This window comes from Eleutherodactylus coqui, chromosome 6 (genome assembly GCF_035609145.1).
Source record: "Eleutherodactylus coqui strain aEleCoq1 chromosome 6, aEleCoq1.hap1, whole genome shotgun sequence".
NCBI lineage: Eukaryota > Metazoa > Chordata > Amphibia > Anura > Eleutherodactylidae > Eleutherodactylus > Eleutherodactylus coqui.
The window spans coordinates 44,791,243-44,810,071 of NC_089842.1; the positions used below are offsets into that span (position 1 = coordinate 44,791,243).

General features: G+C 42.5%; 1 protein-coding gene across 1 annotated transcript in view; it reads right to left on the bottom strand.

The window, feature by feature from the left end:
• Positions 1 to 5,330: 5,330 nt before the first annotated feature.
• The window catches only part of LOC136632099 (membrane-spanning 4-domains subfamily A member 4A-like), a 32,258-nt gene continuing 18,759 nt past the window's right edge, over positions 5,331 to 18,829 (bottom strand). Inside the window, exons 4-7 of the mRNA XM_066606721.1 lie at positions 17,167 to 17,223; positions 14,480 to 14,650; positions 8,669 to 8,788; positions 5,331 to 6,836 (exon numbers count right to left, since the gene is read on the bottom strand). Of these exons, the coding sequence (XP_066462818.1) occupies positions 6,756 to 6,836; positions 8,669 to 8,788; positions 14,480 to 14,650; positions 17,167 to 17,223 (429 nt within the window). The 3' untranslated portion in view covers positions 5,331 to 6,755. The remainder of the gene's footprint in view (positions 6,837 to 8,668; positions 8,789 to 14,479; positions 14,651 to 17,166; positions 17,224 to 18,829) is intronic.

Consider the following 18,829-nt stretch of genomic DNA (forward strand, 5'->3'; position numbering starts at 1 on the left):
AGTGCAGGTTATGCAGGTTACCCAACTTATCGATCCTGGAAGAAGCAGCTTTTGACTCCACAAATGAAGACTAAACACCTTACTTGGGACAAGCAGTTTAAGAATTGGATTTCCAAAATTAGGCAAAGTGAGAGCTTCTCTGATGAAGCCAACGATTGAAACAATGGATGACCATTGCTTGTATGTAAGGAGGAAATAAGGAGAGGAATCCCTAAAGGACTGTGGTGTCCAAAAAGTTTATCTGGGGTGCCATCTCTGTAAAGGGTCCAGGTCGTTTGCATGCAGTAAAAGGACTGATGAATCAGCTCCAGTATAGGAATGTGATTGAGAATTGCCTGTTTAATCAGATCCATTCAGTGGTTTCCAGATATTTATGCACGATGGAGTTCCTTGATGAATGCAAAAAGTGTGATAGATGTGATTAACAGATCCGGAATCAAGGCCCTTTCAGGTAATAGCCAGGACATAAACCCAATAGGAAACATTTTGTTCAGCCTTAGAGCTTGGTCAGACGAGTGTGTTTTACACGCTGCTAAGCAACGTGTAGACCGCGCTGCTGACATACAAGGAATTCTGCATGTGAATGGGGCTTTCCCTAGCTCTGCAGAGCCTATCGTAAGCACCCTGGACAGTGCGCACCACAGAGCTGAGAGGCGAGTCGGCACTCGCTGTCCATTCTTTTTTAAAAGCGCAGAATCTGCGCTTCTAAAAAGGGTCCATGTGAGCGCTTTCATAACAACCTATTGGTTGTTATAGAAACATGGCTTTACACGCTGCTGTAGCAGCATGTAAAACATGCTCGTCTGACTAAGGGCTCAGTCACATGGGTGCATTGGCACCCGCACACCGGCACCGATGCGCCCGTGTGACTGACAGAAGACGGCCGTACCTGAAGACGGACGTCTCTCTCCAGCGCTGATTAAAGAACACATGAACGGCAATGAAGCCGGTCACATGTTCTTTCCTCCGGCGCTGCAGAGAGACGGCCGTCTTCAGGTACGTCCGTCTCCTTCCTGCAGTAACACGGGTGCCGATGCGCCCGTGTGACTGAGGCCTAAGCCCTCAAAAACAAAATGAATGCAGAAGGACCTGTAAGCAGCAAAATTAAACTATTTGAGAGACTATGCAAAGTCTGCTCCCACAATCCTGATATAAAGGATATGATCATAAAATCCATTCCTGGAATGCTGGACAGGGTGCTATTAAAAACCATAGGGGGCGCACAAAGTATTAAAATATGCTGTTTAATGTTGCAGGTATATACAGGATTTTGCTAATTAAACTGTTTTTTTTTAATAATTCACTTCTGACTCAATTTTAAGAAAATTGTTGCGAAAATGCACTCTTGCTATTAATTTGGCCAGTACTGTATGGGGGGCCTATTTATTACAGCAGACACAGTATATTGCTTCCTTTCCCTGTGGAGATGCTGCAGGGTAATTGTACACTTTCTGCCAGGTTCTCCCCAGATTATATTTGTTGCAGACACACAGGTTAAGTGTCAGAGCACACTCTTTTGCTCAACAAGCTTGTACATCTATGGATTGGTCACAAGATGTCATGCAAGGCAAGAAAATAATGAGCTGATACAAATACAATACACCTTCTGCAGATGAGAGCCCTTGCGGCATCTCTTGGCTTCTGCAATCTCCCATATGTGCTGCATTGGTCTGGGATAACCAGACACTACATTTCCAGTCTTGAAATAACTAAACAGGTTTTTCTATCATACATTTGCATGGATATGGCATGAATGGCAGCTTAGTGGGGGTCAATTACTGGGTATGCACTTGTCTCCATATCTTGCTTTCTATAATTGATTAGTTTTTTATGCAGCCGCGTTTTAGGCTCTGTATTATGGTCATAACACTTGGACTCCTTGATGATCTGGACAGAGAGCTGAAAATCTCAACAATTGAACTTAAAGAAGTGTCATGGCACTGGATGTGGATCCTTTACACCTCTGAACTGATGTGACTTAGGCTAGATCCAAGGACAGCACCGGGGCGTCCCTAGTTTTCATCCTTACACCCTATGAATTTAGAATCTGCTCTTCACTGCAGGATCCCCAGGCCATTACTCTAGAAACAGTCGAGTTGAGAGGCAGCTGATGCACTTGGTCAGGTTTTCTGTAATGTGATAAAAAAGGGTGTAGAGAGGACTATAGTTGTAGATCAGAGCCAGAGTCTGGACAGGCAGAATAATTTCACAACATAGATCAGGTTAAGAACTAGGGCAGGAAGAAATGTAGCCAAATAACAAGTTGAGGTCAGGACTGTAGAGGTCAGGAAAGCTGGGTGGTTTAGGCACAGATCAAATACTTGATAATCAGATGGAAACAAACTTGTACCTTGGCAATATGATGAATTCCCAGCAGCACAGCAATAATCCCTCATCTAGGGTCAGGCAGCTTGATGCACCACGCCAGAACAGAGCCCAAAGCAGACAGGCTCAAGATATACTCCAAGAAAAGAAAGATAGTAACTGGCAGCATATACGGATGTTGAAAAAATGCAAAAACACTTTATTGCCCCATCACAGAAATAGTAGCAGCGTTTCGGCCGGGTGGCCTTCCTCAAGCTAATGCATAACAATACAGGTGCAATTGCATATTTGAAAATAGACATACATTGATTGAATAAAGCACATATAAATTAAGTGTAAGCTCATATTATTATACACACCAGACAACAGAGAATATTAAATGTTTATGCTGCGAGAATATATATTCAAGCAGAATGTCAATGCATATTTTGCAATTCAGTTGGAGCAAAGACAACCCAAAAGCGGGTCATGTCTATATTGTATCCAGCTGCTGATATGTGTGTAATATTTACGCCTACCAAAAACACATTTTATATAGAATTTTTTGTTTGCTGTTTACAAAAACGTCTATCCAAAACCCATAATGAATGTTGTTATTGGTCCGAGTGTATTACACTTTGTCTTTATATACTGTGCACCTGTATTGTTATGCATAAGCTTGAGGAAGGCCACCCAGCCGAAACGTTGCTACTATTTCTGTGATGGGGCAATAAAGTGTTTTTGCATTTTTTCAACATCCGTATATGCTGCCAGTTACAAACTTGTACCTTCACATAGTATGGAGACTGATTACTCAGACACTTGCTGATGGGCAGAGTAGCGCTAAACAGCTTAGAACCTGTCAGGTTTGGTTGGTGACTGGAGAGCCTCTGTGAGCATCCTGACCTATTAAGAGGCGGGTCAAGGACGTGCAACCTATGGACAACAACAGCTGAAATGGGATGAAGGAGGACACGGTGTCGGCCTTGGATAACAGAACCAGAAAGACGGGGACCATAGCCATAGGCAGGAGGAGGCTTGGAAATTCAGTAACGGTGGCCCCGATGCATTATGAGTAGAGATGAGCGAGCACCAAAATGCTCGGATGCTCGTTACTCGGGCCGAAATTTTCGCAATGCTCGAGGATTCGTTTCGAGTAACGAACCCTATTGAAGTCAATGGGCTACCCGAGCATTTTTGTATATCGCCGATGCTCGCTAAGGTTTCCATTTGTGAAAATCTGGGCAATTCAAGAAAGTGATGGGAGCGACACAGCAAAGGATAGGGCAGGCGTGGGGCTACATGTTGGGCTGCATCTCAAGTTCACAGGTCCCACTATTAAGCCACAATAGCGGCAAGAGTGGGCCCCCCCGCACTGTCAGCGTAAAGATCGTTCTCCTCTGCCATAGCTGTAACAGCTGTGGCAGAGAAGAACGATGTTTGCCCATTGAATTCAATGGAACCAGCAATACAGCAGGTTCCACTGAAAGCAATGGGCTGCCGGCGATCGCAGGATGAATTCTCGGGAAGGGGTTAAATATATAAGCCCTTCCCTGCAATTCATCCAGAAATGTGTTACAATAAAAATATATACCGGCGTATAAGGCGACGGGGCGTATAAGACGACCCCCCAACTGTCACTGTCATACTCCGGCAATACAGTGGAGCAAAGAATAAAAATCATTACTTACTTCTTCTGACGTTCTGCGGCGCTCCTGCAGGCTGTTGCTCCCTCCTGGTCCACGGCAGAGTATTGCTTTCTGGACGCAGGGCTTGAAATCCCCGCCTCCAGAAACACAGCCAATCACATCACATCATTGTCATTGGCTGTGATTGGCTGAAGGCACGTGTGTTTCTGGAGGCGGGGATTTAAAGCCCTTCGTAGAGAAATCAATGCTCTGCCGGGAACCAGGAGGGAGCGACAGCCTGCAGGAGTGGCGCAGAACGTCAGAAGAAGTAAGTAATGATTTTTATTCTTTGCTCCACTGTATTGCCGGCGTATAAGGTGACAGTTGGGGGGTCGTCTTATACGCCCCGTCGCCTTATACACCGGTATATATTTTTAGTGTAACACATTTCTGGATGAATTGCAGGGAAGGGCTTATATATTTAAGCCCTTCCCGACAATTTATCCCCGCGCTCGCCGGCAGCCCATTGCTTTCAGTGGAACCTGCTGTATTGCTGGTTCCATTGAATTCAATGGGCAAATGTCGTTCTTCTCTGCCACAGCTGTTACAGCTGTGGCAGAGAAGAAGGATTTGTCTTCTATATGTTCTCAATGGGGTCGGCGCTGCTGCCGCCGGCCCCATTGAGCGCATATAGAGAAGATTTATGGCCTTAAGAAGGACCGTTGGGGTTCTTGAAACCTAAAATCACTCCTAACACTCTCCCTATAGCAGCTCCACCAAGATACCACTTTCCCTGAACTAATGTCAGAATGCATCTGTGGCGAGCCGCGGGAGGGGCCGATTTTTATACTCGGGTGACACCTGATCTCGCCAGCCACTCACTGCAGGGGGGTGGTATAGGGCTTGAACGTTGCAGGGGGAAGTTGTAATGCCTTCCCTGTCTTTCTATTGGCCAGAAAAGCGCGCAAATTTCTCAGGGAAGAAAATGAAAGTAATCCGAACACCGCGTGGTACTCGTTACGAGTAACGAGCATCTCGAACACCCTAATACTCGAACGAGTATCAAGCTCGGACGAGTATGCTCGCTCATCTCTAATTATGAGGCATTGTATGTGATTACAAAATCATGCCTGTTTTCCTCCAGAAACCATGCCTCGCCATGTCCAAAGACTCTGTTATTGCGGCATCAGATGTCTTTTTTTTGGTGGAATGTCAATGTTAGCACTTTCTAGAAAATTGTACATGGAGGACTGATAACAGTTTGGTATGAAGACAAAGGTGGATAGCTAATGGCAGATAGTCTAACTATTCCATCATCAGTGAAGTGTCGAACCAGACATTAATGCCCATGGTCTTTAATCACCTAAACTATAAGACTAGAAAACACTTTTTGTGGCTTTCAAGTTTCTTTATTAGAATTTGTAAATATAAAATTCTCATTCACATTAATCATTTATAAAAAGTATAAAAATATATAAAGTATACAATAAATCATGAAAACCTTAAATGAATAGAGTTCACGGTAACCAATTAGTTGGTCTCTCAGTCTGTATGAACATAAAGGCTCAAGTTTGTTTGAATAATCATTTGTTAGGAAGGGCTCATGTCCACGGGCGTGATTGAATTCCAGGATACACGTGGTGGCACCCACGTGGATGATCCAGAGTTCAAGCCAGCCATAGGCAACTATGGGCACCTGCAGCTTAATTAAACCTTGCGGGTTTGTTTTCCAGTCCGGAAAACAAATCGCGACATGCTCCATTTCGCTGTGGGTCCTGCAGGGATAGCTTCCATTAAAGTCAACGGAAGCCATCCGATCTGCGGCGCACCCGGAACTGTCACTCTGGGTGTGCTGTGGGAGCTCAGGAGATTAAAAAAAAAACTCCACTGCACATGTGCGGGGGATGTGCCGGCCGGTGGGCCCGCCCACATGCTGGCACACCCGCCCACATGCACGGAGATGCCGAATGACCTGCACACATCCGGACTGGTAAGTAATGTCCTCATGCCGTGGGCAGGGCAGGAGCCTGCGGCGGGTCTCCCGCCCACGGAACCTGACCTGCCCGTGGACATGAGGCCGAAGAGTTACTCTAAACTTATGTCAATGGCAAATTTATCTCAGAGGCAGGTCTTGTAGTGACTATGGAGTTAGCGGAAGGGAAGAGCCTAATTTTACCTGTTCCCATCCTCCTTAACCTCTAACAGACTAGACTTTTGTAGGACTATCTACAATTACTGCAGTCTTAGCAAACTGAAGAAGAGTAAATAGGAAGGATGCTCTTATGTTCTACAAGGGATGGAAAGGTGCAATCGCATGAACTAATATCCAGTGGGGGAAGATGTCTTTTTAATTAGGATATATTGCCTTTTTCCACTGTACACTTTTAAGCTTTTTGAACATTATCCATCCACTACTTTCAGGTCTCATTTTTGGCTGTCCAAGATGGCCAATGCAATCTTCAGACTACCTAATCCCCAGAAGGCATTGGTACTGTTAGACAATCAATGTACTATACCTGCTCTCTGATTGGGTGGCTTACTTGATCATCACTGGCCAATCGGAAAGAAGGGCACAGTGTGCATTAGCTTGCTGTAAAAATTGCAGGGTTCATGTGCTAAAATGCTCCATAGCAGCGAGAGTATTAGCCCATGCGTCTGTGTGTTTTTGCTCTTGGACAGGATTAGTAAATCTGATCCATTATTGTAAAATGTAGACCCCCACCTAATGAATCAACATGTATACTAGAGCAGGGTACTGTATATGGCTTATATTGTCATCACTTTGTATACTGGGTATATAGATGGGAGGCCGGTGTAAACCCATCAGTGTATTTTGACTTCTCCATCTGCAGACAACGCTGGTTTCGATTCCTGCACAGTAGTAGTGTGATAGATGACCACCGTCTGGAAGACAAGATATGTTTCTTAGGTACAATTGAGAACCTAAAGGGTCAGTTCACGCAACTGTATTTGAAGTTTACTTTATATAATTTCTTTCAGTGTCAATGTCTATCAACCCCTTTACATCCATCACATAAATGATGCTCTAGCTGCAACTTCTGAGATCGGCAACAACTCCATTCCTGGTACCCCTTAAAGGGAACTTACCATCACCTTTCAGCCCCATAAACTATGTTATTTGACTCAAATGTGAGGCAATGGGGAGTCCAAGGAGCTTTTTGATAACCACTGGCTTCCCCATTCCTGCACTGTTTCCCTGCAGGGGTGGCGCACGCACACATTGTGACTCTTCATTCATGGCCTTGTGTGCTTGCTCTCCCTTAGAGATGAATATGAGAGCGCATGTACAGAGCCATCTGAAAAGAGTATGAAACACAACTCTCCATTCCCTCACTTTTGAGTCTCATAACAAAAGTTTTTGGGGCTCAAAGGTGATGACAGGTTTCCTTTAAATGCCGGGGTCAGTAGCAACTGCAGCACTTAAAGGGCTGTACCAAGATTGCGAGTCATCCCCTATCCATAGAATAGGAGATAACTTGCTGATTGGTGGAGGTCTCACTACTGAGACTCCCACCGATCTCGAGATTGGGGGCCCCATGTCCCCCATCCTCCTCACTGTGATCTTAATGTACCCCCCCAGCGTGAAGAGGAGACTGAATTTGACCGCTCGTCATACAAGTGCTCTAGTATTCCATTTACTTTCAATGAGATTCTGGAGATACCCAAGCGGCACCGGCTCAGATGTTTCAGTCAAAACAATTGAAATGAATGGAGCGCTAGCCGCATATGCTCGACCATCAGTCCCTTCATACTGACATCACAGTGGGGCAGTGATAGGCAGATAGCGCCTGCAGTGATAGGCAGAGTGAGACATGGGAGTGCTGTTCTACAAATTAGCATTGATCAGCAAGTTATTCCCTATGCTATGGATTGGGGATACCTCGCAATCTTGGTACAACCCCTTTAGTTGGATGATAGAGGAAGAGGACCCCATTGTTTACCTTCACAGAATACCAATTTATAACTAGAAAAGGGTATTCAGGTTGGAACAAGTTATTTCCCATGCACAGGATAGGATATAACTATCTGACTGGTGAGTGTCCAATCACTGGGACCCCCACCGATCCCTAGAACTAGGATCTGGTCAGTCCTCAGAGAACGGAGTGGATATCATCCAGTCGCACCGCAGCTCCAGTCATTTCAATAACAGCACCAGAGATTGCCCAGCAATGTGTTTTCCGGCTCCATTGAAAACAATAGGCGAGGCGTTCCGAGGCAACACCCAAAGATAGGATATACCGTGATGCGAGTAAAGGAAAAAAGATCGCTCACATATATGACCCCATTCAAAAGAATGGGGTTCATATTTGTGTGAGATTCGTGCGTTTCACAACGCAAAAATCTCGCGTGATTTTCTCACCCATGTAAAAGTGGCCTAAGGAATACTGCATGTGAATCATACATTATAAATAGAGATGAGCGAATGTACTCGGTTCGGGTGTTTTTGCACTCGAGCACCGCTTTTTGCGAGTAACTGACTACTCGGACGAAAAGATTCGGGGGTGCTGGGTAGCAGTGGGGAACAGGGGGGAGCTCTCTCTCTCTCTCCCCCCCCCCCCCACTCCCCTCTGCAACCCTCCGCTCACTCCCGGTGCCCCCCGAATCTTTTCGTCTGAGTAGTCAGTTACTCGGAAAAAGCGGTGCTCAAGTGCAAAAACACCCGAATCGAGTATGTTCGCTCATCTCTAATTATAAACATTCAATATGAATCTCACCGTGTCATTATATGATGTCCTGCACACAGTTTTGCATCCAAAGATAGAAGTAGACAAGGCGATGCAAAACTCCAGAGTAGTAGAGAGTAGAATGGATGATCCAATGCCAATTTCTACAGCCTGTAATATTAAAAATCATGGGTAAAATGGGACAAATATCTATCGATCTCATATCTATCTATCTATCTATCTATCTATCTATCTATACATCTATCTCATATCTATCTATCTCATATCTATCTATCTCATATCTATCTCTCTATCTTATATCTTTCTATCTCTCAATCTCATATCTACCTATCTTATATCTATCTATCTATCTATCTATCTATCTATCTATCTATCTATCTATCTATCTATCTATCTATCTATCTCATATCTATCTCTCTATCTCATATCTACCTATCTTATATCTATCTATCTATCTATCTATCTATCTATCTATCTATCTATCTATCTATCTCATCTATCCATCTCATATCTACAATACATATACAAAGTCCCCACACCCCTGTTGAACTGCCATGTTTTTGTCACGTTAAAAAAATCAGACAAAGATGAATCATTTCAGATTTATGTCCGTCTTCAATGTGACCCGTTATCTGTACAATTCAATTGAAAAAAAACTAAAATTGTTCAGGGTGCAAAAATAAAAATAACACTAAAATGATGTGGTTGCATAAGTGTCAACACCTTCTTATATTTAGCGATCTGGTCGTGTTCAGAATTAGCCAATCACAGGTTCACCCCTGACCATTTGGCATTGCTAGCATGTCGTCAAAGTGAATATCCATTTTTACATACCATTGTAAAGTTTAAATATACACCCCTCAACTTTTAAATTGCAGCACCCAGAAGGACAAGCTGTAAGGTTATGCACATCAAGGAAGTAAATAAAAGGTGTCGCATTTTCAAGCAGCTAGCTCCAATGTGTGGCATGTAGCCACACAAAACCTCAAAGATCAGATAAAGTCTGGCTGTATGATTAAGGGATGCTTTCTGTTTGTCGATGTTCCAGTTATTGCCGCTTCTTGCAAACTGAGAGTAACAGAATCCATGAATTGAGAGACCTTGGTTTATTTCTCTGGCAGATAGCCACGCATGTAGGCCAGGATGTCAGCATGGTTCAAAGTTGCATTTACCAGGGGTTGGGAGAACGATGACAAACTCGAATGATAGCAAGAGTTGCATAGAGGTGAACCTCCTCCCAGACAGATCGTCAGATCATAAGTATGGCGCATAGTGATCCATTGTGTATTGCAAGTAAAATTAGTTGTCAGATTCCAAGCTTAGGGCATTGAACAGGGTCTACACAAACATCAAGAATCATTTCCTTTCAGTATTTGTGCGCCGTAGTCTTCAATGGCCGCCCTCAATTCATTGACTTGCTGATTTTTTGCCATAAGCTTTATTTTACATATCTCCATAATAAACAAAGTCTAGTAGTGTGAGGTTCGGTGAACGTGGGGGTATTCTACTGAACCTCTTCATGTAATCCATCTATTTGGCAGATTGTCATTAAAGTAGACCCATACATTATGATGGTAGTGTAGGGTGCTCCATCCTGTGGGAAATGGAACTCCTCATCCTCGAAGTCCTTTTGAATGTGCGGCGTGACAGATTGCTTCAGCGAGTCCAAGTAAATGGTATTAGTCACAGTAGTGTCAAAAGAGAATGGTCCAATGAATGCCTTCATTGATAAGCCGCACCACACTGTAACTCCAGGTAAACTATCACAATATTCCTCCATAATATGCGGATTCTCAGGTCCCCAGTAGGTGCAATTGTGGCGGTGAGTTGAGCCATTTAATCTAAATGTAGCCTCATCGCTCCAATCTTTCCTGGACACTGCGCATTCTCTGCACATCTCGCCAAGTACCATTCGTAAAACCGCGACCTCCAGTCTGGATCTTCTTCATTGACAGCATGGACTATTCTTGGAATGTAACTTGTCTATTCACAGTGCTTCAAAATGCGATGGACACTTGACATTGGAATTCCTGTTCCACAATCTGCTTGCCGCACAGATCATCTTGGACTCTGGTGATACTTTTCTATCTACCTCTCTTGCTTTGTAGGGCTCGTCGATGTCCGCAGTGTTCCGGAACGTTTCTTGTAGACATTTTGAACAGTTCCATCTGCTTCACACTTATCTCTAATTGAAGTGACAGTAAGTCATGTAGGTGGATTTGTTTGAAACTCTGAAACTTTCTTTGCACTTCAACTTTTCAAACTTTCAGCAGCACATTAGGATAAATCTCCTTTGTTCTAAGCTTAGTCTGCCTTCACCCATTATTTCTAATTGGTTAAGCCTGAAAAGGAGCGAAAATTAAGTGAGGTCTCTGCTTTCATTTTCCAGAGGTGGAATCTGATTGGACGCAATGGGCAACTAAACCAGTTTTCCTTTGCACGCATTTTGATGTCCCCTAGTGAAAATACTTTTTAAAGGGGTTGTACGCATAAGGCAATTTTTTTGTAAAGCAGTCACCCCAATCCCCCAGCCATCAACTGTTGTATGTGGGGAAACCCAAGAACAAGTGTTCATTACCCCACATCCTCACCATGGGGGACATGAGACACCACACAGTTTTGATTTAAATCAATGGGCTGTAAGGAGGGAAACACTTGCTTTCCTTTAAACAGTGCATCAGCCCGGTCGCTCAGAGAGGCGTATAGCCGCACCAGGGAACAGAGTGCTTACAGTGCTAAGTTGAACAAGTGCATGGTGGCACCAGGAGTAAAACCCATCCCTCTAAGTGGTGCATTGACTCCTAGCCAATGTGGTACCAATATTCAAAAAAGGATCAAAAAGCAAACGTGGAAACTACAGGCTGGTACGTCTAACTTCTATTGTGGGTAGTGGTGCATTGACGCATAGCCAATGTGGTGCCAATATTCAAAAAGGGGTTAAAAAGCAAACCTGGGAACTACAGGCCGGTAAGTCTAACTTCTATTGTGGGTAGAATGTTTGAAGGGTTTCTAAGAGACACTATCCTGGAGGACGTCAAGGAAAATAGCTGTATAACTCCATATCAACCTGGGATTATGAGAGACCACTCCTGTCAAACCAAGCTGATCTGCTTCTAAGTGATGGAAAGCAGAGGGTGGTTATAAATGGTACATACTCTAATTGAGTCACCGTTACTAGTGGGGTATCGTAGGGGTCAGTACAGGGCACTATTCTTTTTAATATATTTATTAATGATTAGGTATAAGGATTGTAGAGTAAAATAGCAATATTCACAGATGATACCAAATCATGTAAAGAGAGGACAGAATGCAGTTGCAAATGGATCTGGATAAGTTGGTGGCTCATGCAGAAAAGGATACATGTAAGGTTCTGCACATGGGCAGGGAAATACATGTCATCATTACACACTAAATGGGAAACTGCTGGGAAATACTGACATGGAAAAGGACTTGGGGATTTTCGCTAAGTATAAACTTAACTGGAGCAGCCAGTGTCAGGCAGCTGCAGCCGAGGCAAATAGGATCATGGGGTGCATCAAAAGAGATCTAAAGGCCCATGTCGTGGCATTATTCTTCCTCTTTACAAATCAGACCACACATGGAATATTGTGTACAGTTTTGTGCTCTGATACCTAAGAAGGACATATCAGAGCTTGAGCGGCTACAAAGGCAAACAACTGAAGTTAATAAATGGTATACCCATTTACTAAAGTTAATACCCAGAGAGGTTATCAATATTGGGTTATTTAGAAAGACGACAGCTGAGGCGCGACCTAATAACTATGTATAAATATATCAGCTGTCAATACAGAGATCTCTCCCGTGATCTGTTTATACCCGGGACTGACGGTAACAAAGGGGCGTCCTCTACGTCTAGTGGAAAGAAGGTTTTTACACCAACATAGAAGGGGGTTCTTTACTGTAAGAGCAGTGAGACTGTGGAACTCTCTGAGGACGCCGTTATGGCAAACGCGATAAAAAAAATTTAGGAGGGGCCTCAAAGCCTTTCTTGAGTGTAATAATATTATAAGGATTGTGCAACAAAATATCAATATTTGCAGATGACACAAAACTATTTAAAGAAATGAACACAAGAGAGGATTCAAGGAGATTGCAAGAGGATCTGGATAAATTGGTGGCAGAAAAGTGGTAAATGAGGTTTAACACTGATATATGTAAGCTTCTGCACATGTGCAGGGAAACACATGTCATCATTACACACTAAATGGGAAACCACTGGGAAACATGGACATGGAAAAGGACTTGGGGATTTGAGTTATCTGTAAGCTTAACTGCAGCAAGCGGTGTCAGGCAGCTGCTGCCAAGGCAAATAGGACCATGGGGTGCATCAAGAGGGATCTAGGGGCACATGACGAGAACAGTGCTCTACCTCTTTACAAGTCACTAGTCAGACCACACATGGAATATTGTGTACAGTTTTGTGCACCAGTACTCAAGAAGGACATATCAGAGCTTGAGGGGGTACAAAGGTGAACAACTACAGTAATAAACGGAATGGGCGGACTACAAGTGCCAGAGAGGTTATCATAATTAGGATTATTTAGTTTAGAAAAAAGCCGGCTGAGGGGCGACCTAAAAACTATATATAAATATATCAGGGGACAATACAGAGATCTCTCCCATCATTTATACCTAGGTCTGTGACTGTAACAAGAGTGTGCCCCTTTCTTCTTGAGAAAAGAAGGTTTCTACACCGACATAGAAGGGGGTTCTTCACTGTAAGAGCAGTGAGACTGTGGAACTCTCTGCCTGGGGACATGGTGATGGCAAATTCAATAAAAGAATCGAGGAGGGATTATTTTGATTGCCAGATTGGAGTCAGGAAGGAAAATTGGCCTCTACCTCATTGTTTTTGTTCTGCCTTCCTCTGGATCAACATTGGGGAGGGGTAATAGGCTGAACTGGATGACCATATGTATTTTTTTGGCCTTATATACTATATTACTTTGTTACATGTTATAGTCACTGATTATTTCAGTATGGACGGTGATCCCATGAGTTATTCTGATTGCTAGGTTGGAGTCAAGAAGTAATTTTGTTCCCCTAAAATGAGGAAAATTGATTTCTACTGCATGCTTTTTTTACCTTCCTCTAGGTGAACATTAGAGGGTAATAGGCTGCATGAGATGGGCATGTGTTCATTTTTTCAACCTTACACAGACCAAAGTCCACTTGGATCAGAGCAATGGTCAACAGGGATACTGCTGCCCCAAGTGTGACCATCTGCCTGAGGGAAAGCATCAGCACTGAGTCCTCAATTTCAGAGGAATAATAGGACAACTCATCGGGTTCCAATTCACTGTCTCGTAAGTGAGGTTGACCTCATTAAGCATTGGTGTGCACACCAGTGAGGATGAGTTAGCTGACGGGCAGGTCTGCTGTGCACTCAAGAAGGCACAAATACTAGATTTACGTGTATGAGGAATTTACCTAGAGTTCTACTGCATAGTACTGAACTGTTATATGCGCACATATTTCACACAATATGTGTGAGCGACAACATGAGAGTCTATGGCAGATTGGAACAGCGTATTACACATACAGAACCCACGGATGTAGTACGCTGTTACCACACGCCCATGTGAAGAAGCCCTAATGCACAAGAAGCCCTAACAAGCTGGTCCCTCAAGAGCGGGAGTTACTCTCCATTCTGGCTAATAAATTAGGACATTGAATGGTGGAAGAATTTGGAATTCTCTTATGGGTTATTTGAAAACATGTTTTCAAAACCAGACAATCCCTTTAAATTACAAAGAAAGTGCATAAACGAAAGTGAAAATACCTATTTTGCTGAAAAAAAAATATTTTTTTTTAAATTACCCGTGGCAAGAATTCCCCTTCACACGTTCGGCTTCGCTTGTAATATGCACAGTAGCTAGCAATGTGGTAATAAGACGACCATGAGCTGCTGACAAAAAATACGACAAGTATTGCCACTGTAATCCCCGCTGCTATACAGCTGAGTATATTTAGAGCCAAGGTTGCGGTCACCTGCAATGAAAAAAAAATCCTAAGGTTATAAATAAATATAAATTACCAAATAGAAAAAGTTTACTAGATAATAGTGAAAGTTGTCAGAGGGTGACAATGCTGAATCTCCATGCAAGCTCTGGCATTGATTGAAAGTGCTAGTAAAATATAATTATCTGGACTACCAGAGAATGGTAAATGCTTGCCAGGACCTGATATTGGATCATGGACCACCAACAGGTAATTTTATGTTCACATCAAATGAGTTAGATAAGTTAAACCCCTTCCTGACTGCATATCATTAATATATGCCATGCGGTCGTGAAGGGTGTATGGAGTAAACTTAGGAGCCGAGTGTGCTCCATACCTGACTGTTACCGGTAACTGCCACAGCTGTTAACTGTTTAGCCACATGGACAGTCAGCGGGAGGGACCTCTTCCCACTCCGAATCGGCATCCCCGGAAACGTGATTGGGAAGTGTCAATGGGTACTCATGGCAGCTTAGAGCCTACTGAAGGCTCCCAGCATTGCCATGCATGGCTGCCTATCAAGTCCTGTCTGTGGCAATATCAAAAATCACTATATACTGAAGTACAAGAGATCGAATGACTGCAAGCTCAAGTCTCCGTATGGGAACTAAATAGCAATGTGAAAAAAGATTTAGTATATGTAAAAGTCTGAACTATTAAAGTATCACAATATTTATTCTGCATGGTGAAGGCCGTAAAAAAAAAAAAAATGCGGATTGCCAGATTATTTTTTTTTATCCTGGCTTTCCAAAAGATGTAAATAAAAAATTAACAAAATGGTACTAATAAAAACAACACCTCACACTGAAAAAAACCAGCCATTGCAGAGCCTAATCGATGAAAAATTTTTTTTTTTAAAAAGTAAGAATATGCTGAAAGACAGCAAGTTTTGTTTAAGAAAATTTTTTTTCCTTTTAAAAATAGAAAAACATTTAAAAATGATATACATTGCAAATGGACTTAATTAAAAGTTTCATACCAATTTCTGTTTACAGCTCCTATGCAGACCCATGTGTTGCCATGGTAACAGACAACAAACAAACAGTAATGTCTGATCCTGCAGGCATACTCCTTTCTATCTGTTCTCTACTTTTTGGTAATATACATTCAGTAGCCCTGCAAAGAAGTAGGGGACAGATGAACGCAAGTATGGCTATAGGATCAAACTACATAGGGTTAGTTTCTTGTCTGTTATCAAGTAGATGTGTAGGTCTACAAAGGAGCTGTAGGAAATTTTAAATAAAGACCATAAGAAAAAAAAGTTTATTTTTCATTTTTGAAGCATTGGAGCAAATAAAAACAATTTGGTAGTGAAGAGGCGCATAACCTTAAAGTGGCAGAGGGAAATTTGGGAGCTACGATGGCAGATTGAAGTTAACCGCATAACAAGTACCTGCTGTAAATATATGACAGGGGGTCACGGGTTGTGTATGGAGCCTGCAATAACTACAGTCAGAGCTCGCTGCAATTGCTGCAGTTAACAGTTTAGATGCTGTCAAAGTAGACACCGTATCTAAGCAGCTAACATGAGAGGAAAGTGCCTTGCGCCGCCCCAACAGCCCCCAACACAATTATGGGATGCTGAGGGGTTCACATGGAAGCCTGTAGGCTAGAAAAAAACATGTATTGCAGTCTGTCAATCTGTGCCAGGGCTTAATAGACTATTGTTAAAAATACAATACACTGCAATACTGAAGTATATGTGGAAGCGATCAAACTATTGCAAGTTAAAATCCTCTATAGAGTCTAAAAATAAAACTCTGAAAATTAGTTAAATAAAATGATTTAAAATCAAAAAATGAAAAGTTAAAAAAAAACCCTTTTTCCCATTTCTCAGAATGATTTAAAAAAAAAACATGGCTGATATTGCTGTGTCCATAAAAGTCTGAACTATTGAAATATCTAATTCTTTATCCTACATAGTGGCATCATAGGAAAAAAATAAACAATGCCTTAATTGCGTTTCTTTGGGCACCCTGTCTCCTAAAAAAATTGGAATAAAAAGTAATCAAAAAGTCGTATGTACCTTAAGATGGTACCATTAAAAACTACAAGCTGCGCCACAAATAATAAGCCTTCACAGAGCTCTATTGACAGTAAAATATAAAAAGTTATGGGTCTTAAAATATGGTGGTCAAAAGCAATTTTTTGAAAGGGTTCCTTTATTCTTTAAAAGTAATACAGCATTTTTAAAAAGTGTATAAATTTGGTATGGCCACTTTTGCACATGGTTAACAGATCATTTTTGCTATACTATGAACATGGTAAAAACAAAGCCCCAAAAATAGTGGCTAAATTGTGGCTTTTATTCTATTTCATTCCACTTAAAAAAATTTCAATACATGAAATACGTCCTGCAAGAACAAGCCATCATATAGCTATGTTGACACAAAAATTAAAAAGTTATAACTCTTGAAAAGTGGGGATGAAAAAATAAAAATATGAAAAATTGCTGGTCTTTAAAGGATGAAGTTATTGTGTTAGAATGTTAATTAGTGAGTTCTCACCTTGCCCACAGATGGCTTGCAAGAAGCAGCAATTGATAGAGATCCTGCAATGATAAACTAGAAAAAAAATAACATGAAATTTTAGTATTCGTCTAAAAGAAATTTGGTCAACATTTTGTAGGTTTTTAAGCCAATTTTAAAACAATATGGTAGAATGTTAGGATAATTGTCTTTAAGGGGGGGTCTGTCCGGTGTGTGGCTAGATGCAGACGTGAGACGATACTGAACTATAGAGCTCCTCCATGCCATTAATCATCCCTTTCCCACCTGCCATCCAAACTAGCTTTTCCCCCCTAATAACATTGTTTTACACCACTCTACACTCCCTTGAGGTGCCTCTTGCAGAATTTGACCCACCTAACTCCTGCACTGCATCCTCGAGACCTTGTGGTGGCTGAACCAGCAACCACAGGAGGAAGAGGCCAACTTCTGAGCACACTAGGATTCTGTTTTCAGCTACATTGGGACTCTGCTGCCTCCAAACCCTATGGTACAGGCACCAACATCAGCCCCCTGCTCCACCCAACACGGAAGGTTTCCTCATCAGGGAGATGCGCTAGGCCTTCCAGACAGCTGATTCTGCAGTTTGTCCTGGATGTGGCACCTAGGTCCTGCAGATGTGCCGCCTTCAATCTTCACAGGAGATACTTGGTACTACAGGAAGCTTCATCCTCAGAAACCCTGGGGTGACTTTTTGCCTGGGAAGAATCCCTTACCTCCAATGGTGAGTACATCATCCAGTACACTACAGGTCCACCCCCTGCCATCCAGAGAGCTGGGAGTGGATCTCTATATCTTACTGGAGCTCCCATTATAAAATCTTGGGCCACCTCTAGAGCTAATCAAGCTCTATCCTCAGCAGGGCCTGGACTCTGTTGTGGAAATAATACCGAACTTAAGTTTCCATATTTATTAGGAAAACCTCACTGGTAGTCAGCTTCTACTTAGCCCCATACCTGTCCTGGAATACAACCATAGGAGACTAACTCATTTTACTAATTGTTACCAAAGCCTAGTCCTAATTTTTTGGACCTTTGTTCTGAAGGTCTGCACTATCTTTCTACAAAGAGGACCAGTCTGGTCCCCTCCTGGAACAATCTGAGTAGTCCTGAAACAAGTCTAAATCCAGCCATTTTAAGGGACCCGTGGCACAACTTTTATGGAGCAACTGGCATATATTTTGCTTGCCAAGGCTATTGCAAAGCAGAGAAAAAGGCCTCTTCATCATTGTGTGATCACCTTCAATTTACTTAACTGCATCCAATATGCACGGAGCCCTCATAAACTACTACTACCACTTGGTGCCCCCCTCCATATTAGCTATCTATTTCTTGTCCCAGCTGGATAAGTATGCAGTGGATGTAAGGAAATAATTGCTTAATTCCTAAGCGTGACTGTTGACAATGTTATGTTTGGGCATTATGTCTAGGCATTACACTCTGGCCCAACAGTGACATATGATATCTCTATGAACCTATGGGTTCATCATATTTCATGTACAATCCTCCCCAAATGTGAAGAACCCACATCCAAGATCCTCTCCTCCAATTTCCAAACATGGAGATTCAACTTCAGCTGCCTCACCCAGTCCACTACAAAAATTATGCAACTTGAGTTAAAGTTAGAAGATCTGGAAAACAGTTCTAGACAGGCCAACTTACGA